Source organism: Mizuhopecten yessoensis, unplaced genomic scaffold, assembly GCF_002113885.1.
Source record: "Mizuhopecten yessoensis strain PY_sf001 unplaced genomic scaffold, ASM211388v2 scaffold333, whole genome shotgun sequence".
Taxonomy (NCBI): Eukaryota; Metazoa; Mollusca; class Bivalvia; order Pectinida; family Pectinidae; genus Mizuhopecten; species Mizuhopecten yessoensis.
Genome location: NW_018403494.1, coordinates 60,172 through 85,014, shown reverse-complemented (window position 1 = coordinate 85,014; position 24,843 = coordinate 60,172). Strand labels below are relative to the sequence as shown.

At 36.6% G+C, this 24,843-nt stretch overlaps 1 protein-coding gene across 1 annotated transcript in view; it reads right to left on the bottom strand.

Annotated features, from left to right (window-relative positions):
• Nucleotides 1–1,556: 1,556 nt before the first annotated feature.
• LOC110446450 (neutral ceramidase B-like) overlaps nt 1,557–24,843 on the bottom strand; it is a 27,776-nt gene continuing 4,489 nt past the window's right edge. Inside the window, 15 exon segments of the mRNA XM_021491605.1 lie at nt 1,557–2,236; nt 2,524–2,609; nt 4,884–4,937; nt 5,750–5,887; nt 8,807–8,902; nt 12,553–12,651; nt 15,930–15,969; nt 17,069–17,163; nt 17,696–17,808; nt 18,071–18,152; nt 19,501–19,692; nt 20,962–21,084; nt 21,797–21,914; nt 22,334–22,411; nt 24,589–24,729. Coding sequence (XP_021347280.1) covers nt 2,056–2,236; nt 2,524–2,609; nt 4,884–4,937; nt 5,750–5,887; nt 8,807–8,902; nt 12,553–12,651; nt 15,930–15,969; nt 17,069–17,163; nt 17,696–17,808; nt 18,071–18,152; nt 19,501–19,692; nt 20,962–21,084; nt 21,797–21,914; nt 22,334–22,411; nt 24,589–24,729 — 1,636 coding nt within the window. The 3' untranslated portion in view covers nt 1,557–2,055.

Genomic DNA, 24,843 nt, shown 5'->3' with positions numbered 1-24,843 from the left:
ATGATGGTGATGATGATTTACATTTCTTATAACAATGTTAATTATTTTAAATCACTCATTCCCTAGTATGCCTCCCTAGTAGAGAATGAGTGTATCCGGTTTTATTTTCTAAAACTTACGGTCGTTAGGTAAAGTTTATTTTCTCCAGGTAAGCTATTTCGTTACATATCTTTATATGGGTTATATTGAAAAGGCTTGCCTTTAACAACATTGAATTGCTATGTAGAACTAGCCAATATATGGTGTTGACAGTTAGCATGCAGGATGGCAGCCTCCACATGCGACATCAAAAATATGACAATGTTTAAGCATATCAAATATTTATTTGGTTGGTGCATATGGAGGCTTTCAAAACTTGAAGAGTGTTCCGTAAATTTGCTTCAAATGGACAATTTTCAACGTAAATAGCTACAAATAGACAATATTCACGGATTCTATTATGCAAAATACGGGTTTATACCTCTCTTCAGTATGCCTTATCTCCTATTGGGAGCAGGTATTGATTGTTACGTCACTTGTTTGTGAGAGTAACGTCATCAATTTTTGAGAAAACGACGTAATTTTCTCACACAAACCAATGACGTAACAATCAATACCTGCTCCCAAGAGAAGATAACTCTGCAATACGCAAAGAAGGAATACCAGTTGTCAAATGCAAGTGAATTTCATATTTGCGTGAAATTCATTCCAGATTACGAATATAACAACTATTTCTAAATCCCTAGAACTAGAACGATGGCGGTAAATACAGGCCAGGACAGACACTAATAACACCGTATTCCCATCCTACTGCAATAACATAAAGGATATAATCCTGATAGATACATGGTTAATTCTTAAGTCACCCTAAGGAGAAACATAAGACAAACAATTTTTTTGTTATTTTTATTGACAGTTTTACATACAAAATTATTAAAATCATATAGTACATTCATATGTTGGAATGTTTCTCACATATAAAAATGATTCATTATAATAATTCTTTGGCACATAAATTAATTGGCTCACATTAATTTATTTCTACCAGCTGTATCATCATCACTGTTTCGCATTTTACCAAATTAAATTCTGTAGCAAAGGTCTTGTCATCACACTAGCATTGTTTGTCAAACAGAAGAAAACAGTTATCACCCCAAAGTCAACAAAACAGAAAGCCTATTATCACCCCAAAGTTACATGTAACATACACTGTAGGAGAGAGACTGTTATCACCCCAACGTTAACATACAATGTAGGAGAGAGACCGTTATCACTCTCAAAGTTAACATACAATGTAGGAGAGAGACTGTTATCACCCTCAAAGTTAACATACAATGTAGGAGAGAGACTGTTATCACCCTCAAAGTTACATGCAACAAACAATGTAGGAGAGAGACTGTTATCACCCTCAAAGTTAACATACAATGTAGGAGAAAGAATGTTATCACCCCAAAGTTACATGTGACATACACTGTAGGAGAGAGACCATTTTCACCCCAAAGTTACAGGTAACATACAATGTAGGAGAGAGACCGTTATCACCCTCAAAGTTAACATACAATGTAGGAGAAAGAATGTTATCACCCCAAAGTTACATGTAACATACAATGTAGGAGAGAGACTGTTATCACCCCAAAGTTAACATACAATGCAGGAGAGAGACTGTTATCACCCCAAAGTTACATGTAACATACAATGTAGGAGAGAGACAGTTATCACACTCAAAGTTAACATATATAATCTAGTTATCACCCCAAAGTTGTTTTATGAGAAAGCCGATATCATACTTGTGTATTATATTTCCTCTGGGATCCAACAAATAGCACTGTTTGTATATAAGTAACTGTCCATCATTACTGCTGATCATCTTATGCTAACTAACCATGGTCATTGTCCTCGATATCACAGTCCAAATCAGAGGAACTTATTCTCTTATCACATTATTTTAATCAAATTAATTAAATATTCAAAACATAATCATAAATACACCAAATACTTACAAATATCACTATACATGTTGGAAACAATTACATGACATGGTATCTGAACTGTTCATTGTGAAGAAAGATCATAGTATCAAGCTGTAACCTGGAAGTTTGGGGTTTTTCCAGAGAAAGGGGAAATATTCCCGAAGACACTTTTGGAATCTCCAAAGTATTGTATTCTATAGACCCCAGGAGCCTGATCAGCTGGGATGTCCCATACAATGGTGGCCTCACTCTCACCAAGTAGTGTGCTAGTCCGTTTCCAGTGGAATCTGAAGGGGAAAAAATGTACATTGATATCTTTAACGCCATTGTAGGACTGTCCCTGAACATTCCATTTATACCATTTAAAACTGCCTACTGACCCCGTCAAAAGCCATCAAGATGATATTATCAGGAAAGCAGCATCAGGGATGTCTCTATTATTTATAAGTTTTGTTATTAATAAACATGTCAAGTGCAAATACAGATCAACTGATACTAGGTTCTTTCTTAATCCCAACTGAACATCCATCAGTTCACTATATTTGACATGAAATTCGACATTGTCACTACTTACTGGGTGCACCATTGACTGTCCTTGTAAACCACCTGCCATTCATTAGCCGTGTTTTGATGTTCTACTGTAAGGAATGTGTCTCCAGCCTAAAAGAAGACATAAAAATAAGATTAACAGCAGGATCATTGCATTATATATTGTTCCTCATTTACTTCCCAGTGGTCTTAATTATTTCTTATCTGTTCTTTTTACTCTTGTAATTTAACATGAAATAAATCTTTTGAGGGACTGGCTCTAATGTCTGGCACGACTTAATAGAAGATAACCGTGAGGTAAGGGACATAACCCTTATAAACATTATTTGCAGGAGTTATTCCCCTTCAGAGCCAAAGAATATCTCAAAATCTCCAGGATGCCACTTACTGCATGCCCTAGGCTATATAATCCTTGACATTTTTCGTTCAATTAATTTTACCTCTTTTTGTTTTGGTATGTACCGACAAACTGGCATCACATGATTATAATTCCAATGCGGTTTAAACAATTTCCCACTCATTGTAAGCAAAATAATAATAATAATAATATACACCATTTGATATAGCGCCCTATCTAGCTTACATAAGCCACTCTAAAGCACTTTACAGTACATAGATATACAATTTATACAATCAATACAATTAGCATATACATGAATCAAAACAATATTTGAGGAATTTGCAGGAATAATTTTAATAAAGGACTTTTATGAAGATAATTTGACTCAAGCATATATGGGTCTGTAGAAAATTGTTGAATTTTAGCACATTTGACTCATTAAGGCCCCACTCCTCAGGTCCTATAGAAATGAGTCATGAACTAAACTTTCCTACCATCAAACTGTTACAACATAATGATAATTCCAAGCAAGGTTGAATCATTTCCCACTGAAGTTATAAAAAATATACCAAAAATTGTTACTTCCTAATATAAACTGTAATAAACTTTACCCCCTCCCAAAGGGGAAACGGTTTACCAAAGATGATGAAATTTACAGAATACAGAGGTCACAGACAATTAAAGCCATGAGTTAACTGATCAACACTGCAAGGTTTCATTAATAGCCCTTTCAAACAGAATTTGAAGGAATTTATTGAAAGTACCAAAATATTGAAATGTTATGACAGAAATTGTTTTTTTTATTACTCAAGAAAGTTGATATTCCTTGGCTGTATTAAAAATGGTCAATTTTTTTTTTATTCTCTGACCAGTAGCAAGGCAAAGCTTTTTTGTTTCTTGTTACTTGATATACAAACTTTATAATAGGAATTGTCTCACTTGGTCCATATTTTTTTCAAATAGTTGAAATGTGCAGATAGAATAAAAAATGGCTGTAACTGTTATAAAATTAAACACAACATCCCTATTTTTAGCCTGTTTCCTCTGGCCCTAACACTTGACTTAGACATTTTGAGATAGATGTCTGGTGTACGAGGTATGCATTGTAGATTTTTGTTGTCTACACCTCAAAACTCTCCGATACCAAACAGTCTTGGAGAAATCCGCGTTTTCATAAAGAAATGCGCTTTGGCCCCACACTAGACATCTAACTGTCAAAATGTCTAAGTCTAGTGTCAGGGCCAGAGGAAATTTGGGTACCCCATTTTTGGATATATGCAGATCTTTATACAAATTTTATCACACTCACACTAGCTCAAAAGACTAAGACTAATTCTGATCACAAGGTTAGTAAACAGACAATGTGAAATCATAATACTACACCTTTAGAAGGCAAAAAACAAAACAGTGTCTGCCCCTTTGAAACATAGTTGATGTTAACAGGAACAACTCATTGACTTCCGGAATCGTTCATTAAATGCTCATAATGGCTTACTTTACAGTGTCTTTATTTCACGATATCAAACTTTCACAGATTTGTTAATTGAAATATCAAAGTTAAAACTAACAGTCCAAATATCTATGATCCCTTTCAAAAGTGCAACAAGATTTACCAGGGTTTATTTTACACTTTTCAGACTACAAATGAAAGTGAACCTCTACAGGAAGAACTGTAAAATACATAAAAGTGACAGTTCAACAAACTTACATTGGGAACAGTTTAAAGCATGTTGTCCATAAAATATCAGTGTTTTTGTTACCTACATTTTACAACAGCTGGTTCCTTTATGAATTGGGAAAATATAGCATTATTTCTATTAAAATTGGGAATATATTCCTCAGTTTTTAGTCATTTTGGGAAAATAAGGCACTTTTTAGCTAGGGGAAATAGCCTGTATACGACAGAGAACCTGAGCAAAAAACCCCACTGGTTATGCTGAATGATTCAGATTTTGGACTTGTAACAAGCTACTTATTCGGTTTAAATGGCTATCTGTAGATAAACTAAGTTGAAGAAGATACTGTTAACAGCTTGTAAAACTCACCCGTCTGTTATTCCGAGGATGTGCTGCAGCAAATGTAGCTTGAACTCTTGTTCCCTAAAAAAGTTAGAAACAATTTGGCTGGGATCAACTCCACATAGACTTCTGGTAAAAAAACTACATACATGTAGGTTAATCCTTACATAATCTAATGGGATCATCACTACAAAGTCTACTGGAATATACACCATGACTGGGTGCTTCTAAGTGCAAGAAAATGTATTATTTTCTCTTAGTTCTTTGTATGAGAACAATAGCCTATCAGAAAACAACATATATGTTTTAACCTTTTGATGATGACAGAAATTGATGTATCACTGCTATTAAATCAAAGTCAACTTTATAGATCTTATTACACTATATAAGTAAACTTCTGTCACCATTTACTGTGGAATAGCAAAGGTTAATGACAACTTGTTTTATGTCATAACAACTCTCACAAACTTCTTTAATGTTATTACTTGTATACAGTACACTTGCCTTATGTAATAATAACTGCACAATTGCCTAATGTAATAACTCTCATAAACATGTCTTACGTCTTAATAAATTACAGAGTTATCTAATATCGTAAGGACTGTTACAAACTTCAGCCAAATGATACATTTTCTGTAATGGTAATACAGTTTACTGATGCTAAGGATGTATACCTACCTGTTTACAGGTAATATAGATTACTTATATTTAAGATACCTACCTGTTTACAGGTAATATAGATTACTTATATTTAAGATACCTACCTGTTTACAGGTAATATAGATTACTTATATTAAAGATATCTACCTGTTTACAGGTAATATAGAGTACTTATATTTAAGATATCTACCTGTTTACAGGTAATATAGAGTACTTATATTTAAGATAACTACCTGTTTATAGGAAGGAAGAATATCATGCAGGAGAGTTCCAAATCCGCTTGGTGCTCCATCATATACAACTGGAGTCACAAATCCCCACTCTTGGCTGACCAGATTGGGAGGGTTTGGTCCAGGGGATGCAGGCTCTCCCTTAAAATTAACAAAACAATTGCCACCATTACATCAAACAAAGACTTTCCTGACCAATATAATGGTCGTTTTAAATAGAACAAAGACTTTCCTGACCAATATAATGGTCGTTTTAAATAGAACAAAGGCTTTCTCTGTCAAACATAAAGTTTTCCAATGTTGAAGAAGACGAAGTCATTGCCAGGATCTTCACTAGTGTCACAAGCTCTTGTCAGTAGATATATCCTTGCATGATACTGGCTAGTGTCTTGTGTCTAAAACACATTTCTGAGGGCTTGCATTTGCCATTACCTTCACTAGTTTCACATTCTCCTATAAAAAGGCTTACCTTCACCATGGCATTGCACAGTGTTAGTATATCCTGAATGGAGATGGAAATTTGCCATCACATTAGATAGAGTCTCAATTAAGCATTGAACTGTTTTTGTATGGTATTTATGATCTATTTGAATGACACAGCTTTGCAAGCAATCAACATAATGCGCGCTAGCACATAGCGCGCAAGCACATAGCGCACATTATGATTTGTTTGCTTGCAAAACTGTGTCATTCAAATAGATCATAAATACCATACAAAACCAGTTCAATACTTATATTTATGTTTTCTCTTCCTCTTATGTTCTTTTTTAACTTATAATTTATATTTAAAATTAAAAATGCCCGCCTTATCGACAGTCCACACAATTTCGTTCAATAATTTGAACAGCGTATTGTCGCGTGCTGATTGGCAAACAAAGTACTAGCACACACTTCAATTTTATTCCACAATTCAGTATCAATACAATTACGTATGATATGTCTATAGGGTGATTTAAGTTTATCAATAGAAATCTGAGCTGTAGGTTAGATTTTAAATTGTTCAGATTTTTCCACAGAACAAATTTCACACATGGATAAATACAATGAACACTGTGAATCCGACCTTGACCTCCACGAGGGAGTTATTTTTGGAAGTTAATTCGAAAGTTTCTCTTTGCTCATTTTGTGAAGAATCCAGACTTGAATTAATATGTGATTGTATGGGAATCTGACTACAGTCGGTAGATTCTATAACAGTCTTGTTATTTGACATGTCGTGATCAGCTGGGGAAACCGTGGCTGCGAGATGCGTGAAACCGATAGCGTTTGAAGTGAGTGATCTTGCGACAGAGCACAGGGGTTCGTTACAAATGTCTGAAATGTTTATGTGTGCTGCGACTCATATCAGTAGGTCTGTAACATATGTGTCAGTAGGTCTATAGAATATGTGTATTTCAGACATTTGTAACGAACCCCTGTTGATCAGCACAGTGTAACAGACGATATTTCCGATAAATTGCACGAGTGTTAAAATTGTTTCCATTGCCGGCATTGGTGATTTCAACCGATGTGCGTTTTTTGCAGACCTTGGTCTTGTTTTTGTTGTAATAAAAGTATTTTTTATTTCCTTTTTTCTTTTGCACATAAATTTACAATGACATATTGTCAAGACTCACAATGCCCAGCGATATTTCAGCAGCCGTCATGTTTATTTACATTGGATATTTTAGTTCCGATCAGTGTTGTATTAATACGCTAAGAATTGTGTCTCGTGCTGCATGGTAATTAAAGTCCCATCAACAACACAGCTTTCAAAGAGGCTATATAGTGACAATGCCGTGCAAATGTAAATATTATTCTGTAAAAGGGCCTATACCTTTCATATGGCACTACATGTTACTAGTGTAACAATATCCTGTATAAAGACCTACCTTTGACATAGTGTTGACTAGTGTAACAATCTCCTGTATGAAGACCTACCTTTGACATAGTGTTGACTAGTGTAACAATCTCTAGTATGAAGACCTACCTTTGACATAGTGTTGACTAGTGTAACAATCTCCTGTATGAAGACCTACCTTTGACATAGTGTTGACTAGTGTAACAATCTCTAGTATGAAGACCTACCTTTGACATAGTGTTGACTAGTGTAACAATCTCCTGTATGAAGACCTACCTTTGACATAGTGTTGACTAGTGTAACAATCTCTAGTATGAAGACCTACCTTTGACATAGTGTTGACTAGTGTAACAATCTCCTGTATGAAGACCTACCTTTGACATAGTGTTGACTAGTGTAACAATCTCCTGTATGAAGACCTACCTTTGACATAGTGTTGACTAGTGTAACAATCTCCTGTATGAAGACCTACCTTTGACATAGTGTTGACTAGTGTAACAATCTCCTGTATGAAGACCTACCTTTGACATAGTGTTGACTAGTGTAACAATCTCCTGTATGAAGACCTACCTTTGACATAGTGTTGACTAGTGTAACAATCTCCTGTATGAAGACCTACCTTTGACATAGTGTTGACTAGTGTAACAATCTCCTGTATGAAGACCTACCTTTGACATAGTGTTGACTAGTGTAACAATCTCCTGTATGAAGACCTACCTTTGACATAGTGTTGACTAGTGTAACAATCTCCTGTATGAAGACCTACCTTTGACATAGTGTTGACTAGTGTAACAATATCCTGTATGAAGACCTACCTTTGACATAGTGTTGACTAGTGTAACAATCTCTAGTATGAAGACCTACCTTTGACATAGTGTTGACTAGTGTAAAAATCTCATGAATGAAGACCTACCTTTGACATAGTGTTAACTAGTGTAACAATATCCTGTATGAAGACCTACCTTTGACATAGTGTTGACTAGTGTAACAATATCCTGGATGAAGACCTACCTTTGACATAGCTGTGGCCAGTGTCAAAAGCTCCTGTATGAAAACCTACCTTTGACAGGGAGTTGGTTAGTTAAATGCCACACGTCCAGTATGAAGACCTACCTTTGACAGGGAGTTGGTTAGGTAAATGCCACAAGCTCCTGTATGAAAACCTACCTTTGACAGGGAGTTGGTTAGTTAAATGCCACAAGTCCTGAATGAAGACCTACCTTTGACATAGCTGTGGCCAGTGTCACAAGCTCCTGTATGAAGGCCTTCAGTGTGTGTGGTCCATATATAGTTGATCCTCCTTCATATCGTTGTTGCTGTTGTAAATATATGATTTATCGCTTCAAGTTATACTATTAAAAGTCCACTGTTTGTTAGAATTGCTATCTTACAACCTCTTGAAATATAACAACAATTAATCATCACTATTGTGATATTTTCAATATTTCTGTTTAACATGTTCTATTTCAGATTTCGTTTTCTTATTTTTCTCACTCTTGCTTACAAATAACTTGATTATTGTTAATATGCACCTACAAGCCAAATATCAGGATATACACCTACTAGCCAAATATCAGGATATACACCTACAAGCCAAATATCAGGATATACACCTACAAGCCAAATATCAGGATATATACCTACCAACCAAATATCAGGATATACACCTACTAGCCAAATATCAGGATATACACCTACACACCTACTAGCCAAATTTTAGGATATACACCTACTAGCCAGATATCAGGATATACACCTTCTACCCACCTACTAGCCAAATATGAGGATATACATGTACACCTACTAGCCAAATTTCAGGATATACACCTACTAGGCAAATATCAGGATATACCCCTACAAGCCAAATAGCAGGATATACACCTACACACCTACTAGCCAAATTTCAGGATATACACCTACTAGCCAGATATCAGGATATACACCTAATAGCCAAATATCAGGATATCCACCTCCAAGCCAAATATCAAGATATACAACAACAAGCCAAATATCATGATATACACCTTCTTACCAAATAACAGGATATACACCTACACACCTACTAGCCAAATTTTAGGATATACACCTACTAGGCAAATATCAGGATATACACATACTAGCCAAATATCAGGCTATACACCTACTAGCCAAATTTTAGGATATACACCTACTAGCTAAAAAACAGGATATACACCTACACACCTACTAGCCAAATTTTAGGATATACACCTACTAGCGAAATATCAGGATATACACTTACTAGCCAAATATCATGATATACACCTACTAGCGAAATATCAGGATATATACCTACTAGCGAAATATCATGATATACACCTATAAGCCAGATATCAGGATATACACCTAAAAGCCAAATATCAGGATTTACACCTACTAGCCAAATTTTAGGATATACACCTACTAGCGAAATATCATGATATACACCTTCTTACCAAATAACAGGATATACACCTACTGGCCAAATATCAGGATATCCACCAACAAGCCAAATATCAGGATATCCACCAACAAGCCAAATATCAGAATATACACCTACTAGCCAGATATCAGGATATACACCTACTAGCGAAATATCAGGATATACAGCTACTAGTCAAATATCAGGATATATACCTACAAGCCGAATATCAGGATATACACTTACTAGCCAAATATCAGGCTATACACCTACTAGCCAGATATCAGGATATACACCTTCTACCCACCTACTAGCCAAATATCAGGATATACACCTACTAGCCAAATATCATGATATACACCTACTAGCCAAATATCAGGATGTACACCTACTAGCCAAATATCAGGATATACATGTACACCTACTAGCCAAATATCAGGATATACACTTACTAGCCAAATATCATGATATACATCTGCTAGCCATATATCAGGATATACACCTACTGGCCAAATATCAGGATATACGCCTACTAGCCAAATAGCAGGATATACACCTACAAGCCAAATGTCAGGATATACACCTACTATCCAAATATCAGGATATACATGTACACCTACAAGCCAAATATCATGATATCCACCTACAAGCCAGATATAAGGATATACCCCTTCTGCCCAAATATCAGGATAGACACCTACTAGCCAAATATCGGGATATACATGTACACCTACTAGCAAAATAGCAGGATATACATGTACACGTACAAGCCAAATATCAGGATATAAACCTACTAGCCAAATATCATGATATACATCTGCTAGCCATATATCAGGATATACACCTACTTACCAAATATCAGGATATACATGTACACCTACTAGTCAAATATCAGGATATATACCTACTAGCCAAATATCACGATATACACCTACTAACCAAGTAGCAGGATATACACCTACTAGCCAAATAGCAGGATATACATGTACACCTACAAGCCAAATATCAGGATATACAACTACAAGCCAAATATCATGATATACACCTACAAGCCAGATATAAGGATATACACCTTCTACCCAAATATCAGGATATACACCTACTAGCCAAATATCACGATATACACCTACTAGCCAAATAGCAGGATATACACCTACAAGCCAAATATCAGGATATACACCTACTAGCCAAATATGAGAATAAACACCTACTAGCCAAATATCAGGATATACACCTACAAGCCAAATGTCAGGATATACACCTACTAACCAAATATCAGGATATACACCTACTAGCCAAATATCAGGATATATACCTACTAGCCAAATATCAGGATATACACCTACTAACCAAATATCAGGATATACACCTACTAGCCAAATAGCAGGATATACATGTACACCTACTAGTCAAATATCAGGATATAAACCTACATGCCAAATATCATGATATACACCTACAAGCCAAATATCAGGATATACACCTACAAGCCAGATATCAGGATATACACGTACTAGCCAAATATCAGGATATACACCTACTAGCCAAATATCAGGATATACACCTACTAGCCAAATATCAGGATATACACCTACAAGCCAAATATCATGATATACACCTATAAGCCAGATATCAGGATATACACCTTCTAGCCAAATATCAGGATATACACCTACTAGCCAAATATCAGGATATACACCTACTAGCCAAATATCAGAATATACACCTACTAGCCAAATATTAGGATATACACCTTCTAGCCAAATATCAGGATATACACCTTCTAGCCAAATATCCTTAGCCAAATATCAGGATATACACCTACTAGCCAAATATCAGGATATACACCTACTAGCCAAATATTAGAAAATAGGGCCTGATCGAACTTACAAAGAGAACTCTTCAGTTTTTTTACCCATTCCAGCTTTAAAGACCTTTGACCTCTACCTGTGCTTATAATTGCCCTTTGCCCTAACAACATTTTAGAAAAATAAGATTTGCACAGACGGTGTACATACAGTATAATATCTAATTATCATTGGTGCAGACCTTCTTATAATTAGAAAATGTTGCTTGAACTCTATTTTTTAACTCCTATGACCCCTGTGTTCTTTATAGAAGGTCAAAACCATTTTTATGAGAAGTCTTTATATCACTCTATTCCAGGTACACCTCCTGGCCAAATATCAGGCATGATCAAACTACCAGCCTTGAATTGAAAGTAGGTCAAGGTAAACTGGACAAATATCCAAACCCTAGGTCTTTTAGCTTTAAGAAGAAGGCAGTCAAAGGAAAGATGCTGCAACAACCCTTAAGCTCACAAGCACTTCATACCAAGTGAATTGAAAATATGTATAGATTCAAATCAAATGTCATATTAAAAAAAAAATACAAAACTTTATAACAATGGCTAGGAGTGGTAAAAGGAATCCCCACTCATTATTTTATTATAACCATCAAATTTTCATTGCAACTGGTAAAAGATGATTTTCATTAAAATTTTCAACTTATCTTGAACAAGTTTCAGATATTTGAAGGTGGTCTTACCTGGTACTCTTCATAGGTTGTAACATAATCAGCATAATCATTAGACAGACCAGCTATTACTGATACTGTGTTGGCAGGAAACCCTCCCTGTATAAGTGCCTGTAATAGAAACAAGACGTGTTATATTGTACATGCATTGCATAGCTAGTAACCTACTGCTATAATAGATTCTATTTGTCAAATTATTAGGTTATGTATGTCAAAATGATACCAGTAATCTACTGCTGTAATAGGTCCTGTGTGTCAAAGTGAGACCAGTAACCTACTGCTATATTGGTCCTGTCTGTCAAATTGAGGCCAGTAATCTACTACTGTAATAGGTTATGTATGTCAAAATGATACCAGTAATCTACTGCTGTAATAGGTTCTGTGTGTTGGAGTGAGGCCAGTTACCTACTGCTGTAATAGGTTATGTATGTCAAATTGAGGCCAGTAACCTTCTGCTATAATAGGTCCTGTCTGTCAAATTGAGGCCAGTAATCTACTGCTGTAATAGGTTATGTATGTCAAATTGAGGCCAGTAACCTACTGCTATAATAGGTCCTGTCTGTCAAATTGAGGCCAGTAACCTACTGCTATAATAGGTCCTGTCTGTCAAATTGAGGCCAGTAATCTACTGCTGTAATAGGTTATGTATGTCAAAATGATACCAGTAATCTACTGCTGTAATAGGTTCTGTGTGTTGGAGTGAGGCCAGTAACCTACTGCTGTAATAGGTTATGTATGTCAAAGTGAGGCCAGTAACCTACTGCTGTAATAGGTTATGTATGTCAAAGTGATACCAGTAACCTACTGCTGTAATAGGTTATGTATGTCAAAGTGATACCAGTAACCTACTGCTGTAATAGGTTATGTATGTCAAAGTGAGGCCAGTAACCTACTGCTGTAATAGGTTATGTATGTCAAAATGATACCAGTAATCTACTGCTGTAATAGGTTCTGTGTGTTGGAGTGAGGCCAGTAACCTACTGCTGTAATAGGTTATGTATGTCAAAGTGAGGCCAGTAACCTACTGCTGTAATAGGTTATGTATGTCAAAGTGAGGCCAGTAACCTACTGCTGTAATAGGTTATGTATGTCAAAGTGAGGCCAGTAACCTACTGCTGTAATAGGTTATGTATGTCAAAATGATACCAGTAATCTACTGCTGTAATAGGTTCTGTGTGTTGGAGTGAGGCCAGTAACCTACTGCTGTAATAGGTTATGTATGTCAAAGTGATACCAGTAATCTACTGCTGTAATAGGTTATGTATGTCAAAGTGATACCAGTAACCTACTGCTGTAATAGGTTCTGTGTGTTGGAGTGAGGCCAGTAACCTACTGCTGTAATAGGTTATGTATGTCAAAGTGAGACCAGTAACCTACTGCTGTAATAGGTTATGTATGTCAAAGTGAGGCCAGTAACCTACTGCTGTAATAGGTTATGTATGTCAAAGTGAGGCCAGTAACCTACTGCTGTAATAGGTTATGTATGTCAAAGTGAGGCCAGTAACCTACTGCTGTAATAGGTTATGTATGTCAAAGTGAGGCCAGTAACCTACTGCTGTAATAGGTTATGTATGTCAAAGTGAGGCCAGTAACCTACTGCTGTAATAGGTTATGTATGTCAAAATGATACCAGTAATCTACTGCTGTAATAGGTTCTGTGTGTTGGAGTGAGGCCAGTAACCTACTGCTGTAATAGGTTATGTATGTCAAAATGATACCAGTAATCTACTGCTGTAATAGGTTATGCATGTCAAAGTGATACCAGTAATCTACTGCTGTAATAGGTTATGCATGTCAAAGTGATACCAGTAATCTACTGCTGTAATAGGTTATGCATGTCAAAGTGATACCAGTAATCTACTGCTGTAATAGGTTATGCATGTCAAAGTGATACCAGTAATCTACTGCTGTAATAGGTTATGCATGTCAAAGTGATACCAGTAATCTACTGCTGTAATAGGTTATGCATGTCAAAGTGATACCAGTAATCTACTGCTGTAATAGGTTATGCATGTCAAAGTGATACCAGTAATCTACTGCTGTAATAGGTTATGCATGTCAAAGTGATACCAGTAATCTACTGCTGTAATAGGTTATGCATGTCAAAGTGATACCAGTAATCTACTGCTGTAATAGGTTATGCATGTCAAAGTGATACCAGTAATCTACTGCTGTAATAGGTTATGCATGTCAAAGTGATACCAGTAATCTACTGCTGTAATAGGTTATGCATGTCAAAGTGATACCAGTAATCTACTGCTGTAATAGGTTATGCATGTCAAAGTGATACCAGTAATCTACTGCTGTAATAGGTTATGCATGTCAAAGTGATACCAGTAATCTACTGCTGTAATAGGTTATGCATGTCAAAGTGATACCAGTAATCTACTGCTGTAATAGGTTATGCATGTCAAAGTGATACCAGTAATCTACTGCTGTAATAGGTTATGCATGTCAAAGTGATACCAGTAATCTACTGCTGTAATAGGTTATGCATGTCAAAGTGATACCAGTAATCTACTGCTGTAATAGGTTATGCATGTCAAAGTGATACCAGTAATCTACTGCTGTAATAGGTTATGTATGTCAAAGTGATACCAGTAATCTACTGCTGTAAGAGGTTATGCATGTCAAAGTGATACCAGTAACCTACTGCTGTAATAGGTTCTGTGTGTTGGAGTGAGGCCAGTAACTTACTGCTGTAATAGGTTATGTATGTCAAAGTGAGGCCAGTAACCTACTCCTGTAACAGGTTCTGTTTGTCAAAGTGAGGCTAGTAACATACTGATGTAACTAGTCCTGTGTGTCAACTAGAACTGTAAGCTAAAGGCTATAACTAATAACCCAGCTCCTATATAAACCAGAACTGTAAGCTAAAGGCTTACTAAGGCAAAGCAATATAGTCTCCCACCAGTAACAATTATTTCACACAAAGAAGCATAACTCCACCTAAAAGGGTTGAAATCCCAAATTAAAATGCTGGAGCACAACTGCATTAGATACCAATCATTCATGCAAAGTTTCAATGAAATCCACCTGTTAGTGAAGGAGGAGTTGCAAGGACAAATATTTCACACAAAGGGGCATTACTCCATCAAAAAGGGTCAAAATCCCAAATAAAAATGGCGGTGCACGGTACATGAGATACTGATCATTCATGCAAAGTTTCAATGAAATCCACCTGTTAGTTAAGGAGGAGTTTTCCGGACAAGTTACTGTGGACGGCAGACAGACAGACAGACATCCAGACAGGGTGATTTCACTATACCCCCACTAACTTCGTTACTGGGGTATAATAACACTCCTGCAATAGGTTCTGTATGTCAAAGCGAGGCCAGTAAAATATTACTGTAACAGAAGCTGTGTGTCATAGAGGGCTAGTAACTTACTGCCGTAACTGCATCTCTTGTCCTCCTACCAGACATGGTTCTACAAAAAAATAACGTTTTTGACGCTTTAGTAGAATCAGAGGACAAATAATAAATAAGTATTGTATGTAGAATACAGTTTTTTTCATTTCATGCTATCATTCAAGGAACATTATGGCATAATACCAATAAGAAATAAAGATATTTCAAGGCTGGTAAATAATCTAAACAGATAAGATTACATAAATAAGTACCAGAGGTCAACAGTCTACATAGACAAGTCATAGAGGTCAAGTCTACATAGACATGTCATAGAGGTCAACAGTCTACAAAGACAAGTTATAGAGGTCAACAGTCTACATAGACAAGTCATAAAGGTCAACAGTCTACATAGACATGTCATAAAGGCCAACAGTCTACATAGACAAGTCATAAAGGTCAACAGTCTACATAGACATGTCATAGAGGTCAACAGTCTAAATAGACAAGTCATAGAGGTCAACAGTCTACATAGACAAGTCATAGAGGTCAACAGTCTAAATAGACAAGTCAAAGAGGTCAACAGTCTACAAAGACAAGTCATAGAGGTCAAGTATACATAGAAAAGTCATAGAGGTCAAGACTACAAAGACAAGTAATAGAGGAGAACAGTCTACAAAGACAAGTTATAGAGGTCAACAGTCTACAGAGACAAGTCATAGAGGTCAAGTCTACATAGACACGTCATAGAGGTCAAGTCTACATAGACGAGTCATAGAGGTCAACAGTCTACATAGACATGTCATAAAGGTCAACAGTCTACATAGACAAGTCATAGAGGTCAAGTATACATAGACAAGTCATAAAGGTCAACAGTCTACATAGACAAGTCATAGAGGTCAAGTCTACATAGACAAGTCATAGAGGTCAACAGACTACATAGATAAGTCATAGAGGTCAAGTCTACATAGACGAGTCATATAGGTCAACAGTCTACATAGACATGTCATAGAGGTCAACAGTCTAAATAGACAAGTCATAGAGGCCAACAGTCTACATAGACAAGTCATAGAGGTCAACAGTCTACAGAGAAAGGGTCGTAAAGAGATCAACAGTCAAAAAGACAGGACAGAGAGGTCAATATTTCACAGAAATACTTGCTCTCTGTTTCAATTCCTTACGTGAATTCAGCTGGAACAGCCAGTATAGCTAGCTGTCCAATCCTCAGAATCTGAACATCCACTATAGATGGCTGCCAGGCATAAGGGAAGCTGATCTGTAAAACACCACACATTTGATAATCAGTTTAATAGTGAGCTTGTCTATGGTTTACCAGCATACAACCTGTACTTATGACAGAGGGATGTGATTAGGTCATTTATATCTCCTGTACTGATGATAGAGGGATGTGGTTAGGTCTATTACATATCCTCCCTATCAGCATACTACCTGTACTGATGACAGAGAGATGTGATTAGGTCTATTATATATCATCATATACAATAAGGTTTATTTTATTATTTCATGTTTCAGCATTGCCCGTCTTAATTAGTGGCGTTAAGGTCAAAATTTATATTGATGTTTAGCCTCAGATTACGTCAAGTGTGCTCCCCTATATTAGGGACTGACCAAGCAAATCTTACCTTAAGGCGCAAATAACCAGATTAGTCATTGTGGTGCAGTAGAAACTTAATTAGGTTAAGGTAACAATACCCAGTGAAATCATGAGGACTGACATAGTTCAAACCTATACGACTGAAAATCATTCTCTTGTAACCACTTTGACAGCGGCTACGGTAGTCACATACCTCCCCTGTATCCAGTAAGATTGGTTTTGGATGGTGACAGCGAACTTGCTCCTGGGAAGGTGCTTTGATGAAATTCACAATAGCATTCCAGAAAGCATTTCCACTTGTGGAACCTGTGAATTAAAACAATGGGGTTCAAAAGGCCTGTATTGCTCACCTGTTTTTGTTATCTGCCATAGAGACGAAACTATAATGTTTTTGAGGCCAGTGGGGCCACATTTTGCATTCTTACAAAATTTAATCAAAATATGTAAAACTCCCTTCACCTGTATTTGATAAGCTGTATTTAAAAGATTAATCCCAGTTTCCCATATTGGGTCCCAATTCACAGGTAACAAATTATTACCCAGTGATACCATTTCACTAATGACTTACTTTGGTTGAAATTAAATGCTCCTGGTCCATCTGTTGTTCCTGCTGCAAAACTGTATCCCATGGCGGTTTTACACGTCTTTACCTGTAAACATAAAGGTTATCACATTAGTGAGACTTGACTGAAAATCTACAGTTTATCAACAAAATAAGAAAATTTGATAACATAATGTCAGAAATGGGATCTACTGTTTCTTGTACAACACAAGAATAAGTTATAACAGTTTCCACAGTCCATAAATACATCCTGATGAAGTTGATCACGTTCGCTAAATATAGTGCACAACACTTTTCTTGAACCTGTCTATACCTTTTAGGAATGCTACCAATTCAAATATATGCAGCAAGGTCAATATCTGGTTTTGACTCTGTTCTTTCATTATTTTGAAACAAGAGCCCACAGGCCTTAATGGTCACCAGCCACTTGCTAATTTTATACTCAATTATACAATGTATTTGTCCCCTTGGTCCAACAATCTTTCGATCAAAATCCCTTCAGCCATTCTGGACTAGTATCTGTTAAAGGAAAGTTGACAGAAGACAAAAGTCAGTCTGACCAACACTTCACCACAGCACAAGTATACTGACAGTCAGACTGACCAACACTGCACCACAGCACAAGTATCCTGACAGTCAGTCTGACCAACACTTCACCACAGCACAAGTATACTAACAGTCAGTCTGACCAACACTACACCACAGCACAAGTATCCTGACAGTCAGTCTGACAACCACTGCACCACAGCACAAGTATCCTAACAGTCAGTCTGACCAACACTTCCCCACAGCACAAGTATACTGACAGTCAGTCTGCCCAACTCTACACCACAGCACAAGTATACTGTCAGTCAGTCTGATCAACACTACACCACAGCACAAGTGTACTGACAGTCAGTCTGACCAACACGGCAGCACAGCACAAGTATCCTGACAGTCAGTCTGACCAACACTACACCACGGCACAAGTATCCTAACAGTCAGTCTGACCAACACTACACCACAGCACAAGTATCCTGACAGTCAGTCTGACCAACACTGCACCACAGCACAAGTATACTGACAGTCAGTCTGAGTACAGAAACGGTGTACAGTTTATGAAAAGTTCTTTTTTTATACAACCATTAACATTTTCTATGTGACGTTTCGATGACAAGTACAATATGTACACTGTCACCTTCATCAGACAAATGACCAATGAAGCGTATGCACACAAAGGTGTAAAATGTGTACAAGTTTTCCACAAAATTGATGTTGATTTCGGCTACACTGTAGGCGTATGTACAATAGTTATTATACATGTACCGAAATGACTCGATTCAGCTACGCTTTGTTTAATAATTGGTCATAGATGTGCGAGAGTCTTTGAGCCCCCTCATCTCGATTTACCCTGTGTACAGTTTTATGTGTACTGATTGAGTGTAATGTGTACCGACCTTGGTTGTTGAGTTGAGTTGTACTTCAACATTTGTCATATCTACATAGGAGTGCCTGAAGTCTACTGGTCCTGATAACTTGATGGTGGCTGCATGGTACAGCTCCATAGCTTTCGTGTATTGGTTATTCCCTATAATTTTTGTACTTTCAAACATGTTCTTCCCTGGTCCAAATGCTACACATTGTTCATTCTGTAAATTAAATAAATCACATTTGTTCATTCTGTAAATAAGTCATACATATTCATTCTGTAAATAAGTCACATTTGTTCATTCTGTAAATAAGTCACACTTGTTCATTCTGTAAATAAGTCATACATATTCAATCTGTAAATAAGTCATACTTGTTCATTCTGTAAATAAGTCACACTTGTTCATTCTGTAAACTAGAATTTTGTTTTTGTAAACAAAAACATGTCTCCCCTTATTAGCCATATAAAATAAACTCTGCTATAAAAAATTAACAAAGGCCCATATCATTTTATAGAGTGGGGCACGAGACCTGAATTTCGAATGCGACACTCCTACTTCCCAAGATACAGTAAAACTTCAGCAAGTTTGGTCAACGTAGGTGAAATAACATGCAACTTATGCTTCGGATAAACTTCTGCATTAAAATTAAACAAAGGGCCATACCTCTGTATAGAGTGAAGCATGAGACCTAATTCTATTGCACTGCACACCTTCTGTGGGTGATGCAGATTCAGTGCAAGCTTGATCAAGATATCTTAAACAGTTTGAAACTTACGGACCGGACAATAATTTACTGAAGGTGTGCACTTATTTGACCTCTGACGAAGGTCACAGTGACCTCATTCCAGTGCACTGCACACCTCCTGTGGGTGATACATGCATACCTAAAGTTTCATCAAGATTTCTTTTACAGTTTAAAAGTTATGGCCCGGACAAGTTCGATAAGAAGAACCAGAAGAAGAAGAATAACCAGAACTAATACAATATGTCTCCCTTCATTTGAAAGGGAGACATAATAAGTCACACATGTTCATTCTGTAAATAAATCACACATGTTCATTCTGTAAATAAGTCACATTTGTTCATTCTGTAAATAAATCACATTTGTTCATTCTGTAAATAAGTCACATTTGTTCATTCTGTAAATAAATCACATTTGTTCATTCTGTAAATAAATCACATTTGTTCATTCTGTAAATAAATCACATTTGTTCATTCTGTAAATAAATCACATTTGTTCATTCTGTAAATAAATCACATTTGTTCATTCTGTAAATAAATCACATTTGTTCATTCTGTAAATAAATCACATTTGTTCATTCTGTAAATAAATCACATTTGTTCATTCTGTAAATAAATCACATTTGTTCATTCTGTAAATAAATCACATTTGTTCATTCTTAAGATAAGTCATACATCACTGTTTAAAAACTCCATCCTTTTTTCATTCTCTACACTAGTTATTTATTGTTCATTCTAGGTACTCACTCTGCCATTACAGGTACTTGTGGCATTATCACAGGGATTCCCTGTGTCGAGACATTTTGGTCCAGCAGTGTTTGGGGACACGTCTCCTTCATTGGCTTGTGCAAAGGCAGCTACAAATGTACCCTGAAACAAGCAGAAGCTTTATGTACACCCACTGTCATCGCACATGTAACAGTGGAAGAAACATAGGACACAGATATTTTAACATTTACTTTGTCATGTACCCAACAGTTATACAAACAGAACAAAATACTTAGTAGCCATTATGATTACTGTATCAGGTATCTGTGAAGTCTTGTTACAAAAACAGACTTAGCAGCACAGCAGCACATTTAACAGAGTGAGTGACGGTCTATAACTGTCAATCATTTGGTATACCTGCCCAACAATCTCATACATATAATTGAAGATTTGCTTTCACGAATAAAATCATTCGCCAAAATGCATATTTTCTTTGCGCTTACTTTGCCTGATCTAGAGGTAAAGGTTACAGTGACCTATATACAGTATACACACCTATAAATGGGTGATGAATACTACATACTAGTGTCATCCACATATCTTCAGCTCAAACAAGATTTCACAGATACTTTTGTCATTATTTTACCTTTGACCTAGAGGTGAAGTCACCTGCCTAACCAGGAGCCCATTAAAGCACACATTACATCTTTCTTTGGTGATACAGGTATACTTAAAGACTGGTGAAGATATTTTGTAATGGTTCAAAAGTTACAGCCTGGTCAAGATGTTATAAGAATAACCAGAAGAAGCCGTACTGATACAATTTGCACCTCTTTAGAAGGGGAGATACAATTATGTATTGAGGACTACATACACTGCCAGGAAAGTCCTTGTTGAAGGTTTTTTCCATCAGCTGAGAAGCATACCCCTTGTTATCACTGCTCACCAATCCATTAGTGTTGTTCATACTTGTGCAATGCACTGCAAACCAGCTGTAAAAATCCGAAACTAGTTAGATATAAACAAAGATCAGATACAGTCTATTATTATATAACGAACTTATCTTTAGTTTATGGTAGTCAAAGCTGTCCACTCCCGGTCTTACTCATACAAATGTGTAGGAGATGAGGGACAGCCACTTTCCTGAGTATAGATTCTCATCTCCACCATCTATGGATCATTTTATGAAATGTTGGTTTAAATCCACCAGTAACTTTCGGAGGAGATATTTTTGAAAGTTTTGCACCAAGTGACCCCCTAGTGGCTTCACTAGACAGCCCTCCTCTGTGGTTCAGACCCTTTTAGAGTAAACATGTTGATCCTCATAATCTTAGGATCACTTAACAATACAGTTTAGAGGGAATATATTCTAATGAAAGACTTTGTGTAATTTTGTATTTTGATTAATCACCTGATCATTCCTATGTCCTTGCCTTCAGCATCCAACATCTTGAGTACTGTCATGTTCTTGTCGACATTGTACTTGTATCTGACAGTGATAAACAGAAACACTACAATCATATATTTAGAGGTAGGCTATGGAAATGGTCATATCATTACCTTTTTATCAAATACACTAACAAAATTTTAGCATAACATAAAAATAATAATACAAATAAAAGAACATAGCAACAATAAACGTTTCATTTTCAACATCTTATCTCCTTTACAACAAAAGTTGAATATATTATCAGAATTTAAATTCCTCCCAAAAGCCATGATCCTATGAAGATGGCAAAATACAGTGAACAGCTTGACAGAAGGATATGCTTTGTGCACCCTATTCTGTACTTCAACTAAATAAATCTTATACTGCTCTCCTTTACAGGCAAATGATGTGTAATTAAGGTGAGAAGTTCAAATGTGTTAAACTGAAGGTGAAAAAAAGATGGCATGTTCCCAGGAAGATATGACACAATCTTAGCAGATAATGACATGTGCAGGACAATATTGGTCAATCCAGGATATGACCCATTCACCGCTAGCAGTATCACACATGCAAAACAATCAATACCACAGAAAAGTATACGATAAAGAATGATATCAAACTGATACTGAAATTTAACCTCTATGCTAGTATTACACTGTTATCATTTATTTTTTCTATTGATGTGTTATTATAGTTACCTTAAGCTTGCTCTCTCCTGTGGTGGGTTTCTGTGATGTATTTTTATAGTTACCTTGCTCTCTCCTGTGGTGGGCTTCTGTGATGAGTTATTATAGTTACCTTGCTCTCTTTCCTATGGTGGGTTTCTGTAATGTGTTATTATAGTTTCCTTGCTTTCTCCTGTGTCAGGTTTCTGTGATGTGTTATTATAGTTACCTTGCTCTCTCCTGTGGTGGGGTTCTGTGATGTGTTATTATAGTTACCTTGCTCTCTCCTGTGGTGGGTTTCTGTGATGTGTTATTATTATAGTTACCTTGTTCTCTCCTGTGGTGGGTTTCTGTGATGAGTTATTATAGTTACCTTGCTCTCTTTCCTATGGTGGGTTTCTGTAATGTGTTATTATAGTTACCTTGCTTTCTCCTGTGTCAGGTTTCTGTGATGTGTTATTATAGTTACCTTGCTCTCTCCTGTGGTTGGTTTCTGTGATGAGTTATTATAGTTACCTTGCTCTCTCCCCTGTGGTGGGTTTCTATGATGAGTTATTATAGTTACCTTGTTCTCTCCTATGGTGGGTTTCTGGAATGCGTTATTATAGTTACCTTGCTCTCTCCTGTGGTGGGTTTCTGTGATGAATTATTATAGTTACCTTGCTCTCTCCTGTGGTGGGTTTCTGTGATGAGTTATTATAGTTACCTTGCTCTCTCCTATGGTGGGTTTCTGTAATGCGTTATTATAGTTACCTTGCTTTCTCCTGTGTCAGGTTTCTGTGATGTGTTTTTATAGTTACCTTGCTTTCTCCTATGGTGGGTTTCTGTAATGCCTTATTATAGTTACCTTGCTTTCTCCTGTGTCAGGTTTCTGTGATGCGTTATTATAGTTACCTTGCTTTCTCCTATGGTGGGTTTCTGTAATGCCTTATTATAGTTACCTTGCTTTCTCCTGTGTCAGGTTTCTGTGATGCGTTATTATAGTTACCTTGCTCTCTCCTGTGGTTGGTTTCTGTGATGAGTTATTATAGTTACCTTACTCTATCCTGTGGTGGGTTTCTGTGATGTGTTATTATAGTTACCTTGCTCTCTCCTGTGGTGGGTTTCTGTGATGTGTTATTATAGTTACCTTGCTTTCTCCTATGGTGGGTTGCTTTCTCCTATGGTGGGTTTCTGTAATGCCTTATTATAGTTACCTTCCTCTCTCCTGTGGTGGGTTTCTGTAATGCGTTATTATAGTTACCTTGCTCTCTCCTGTGGTTGGTTTCTGTGATGAGTTATTATAGTTACCTTACTCTATCCTGTGGTGGGTTTCTGTAATGTGTTATTATAGTTACCTTGCTCTCTCCTGTGGTGGGTTTCTGTGATGATTTATTATAGTTACCTTGCTCTCTCCTATGGTGGGTTTCTTAGATGTGTTATTATAGTTACCTTGCTCTCTCCTGTGGTGGGTTTCTGTGATGTGTTTTTATAGTTACCTTGCTCTCTCCTGTGGTGGGTTTCTGTGATGTGTTGTTATAGTTACCTTGCTCTCTCCTGTGGTGAGTTTCTGTAATGCGTTATTATAGTTACCTTGCTTTCTCTTGCGGTGGGTTTCTCATATAAGCGACCGGACTTCTGTTGATGTTACTGTCCAACAGTTCTCCACTGTTTATAAAAATATTGCCAGCTTTCCTGGACATGTGAGCTCTTTCTACACTCTACAACAGATGCCTCCAGGTTGTTGACAGATTTATATTTTGTTTAGGTTACTAAATAGCTTTGTATCAGTCACTCTATAACATTTACTTCATATTGCCTGGTATGTGAGATATTCTTTGACTTTAA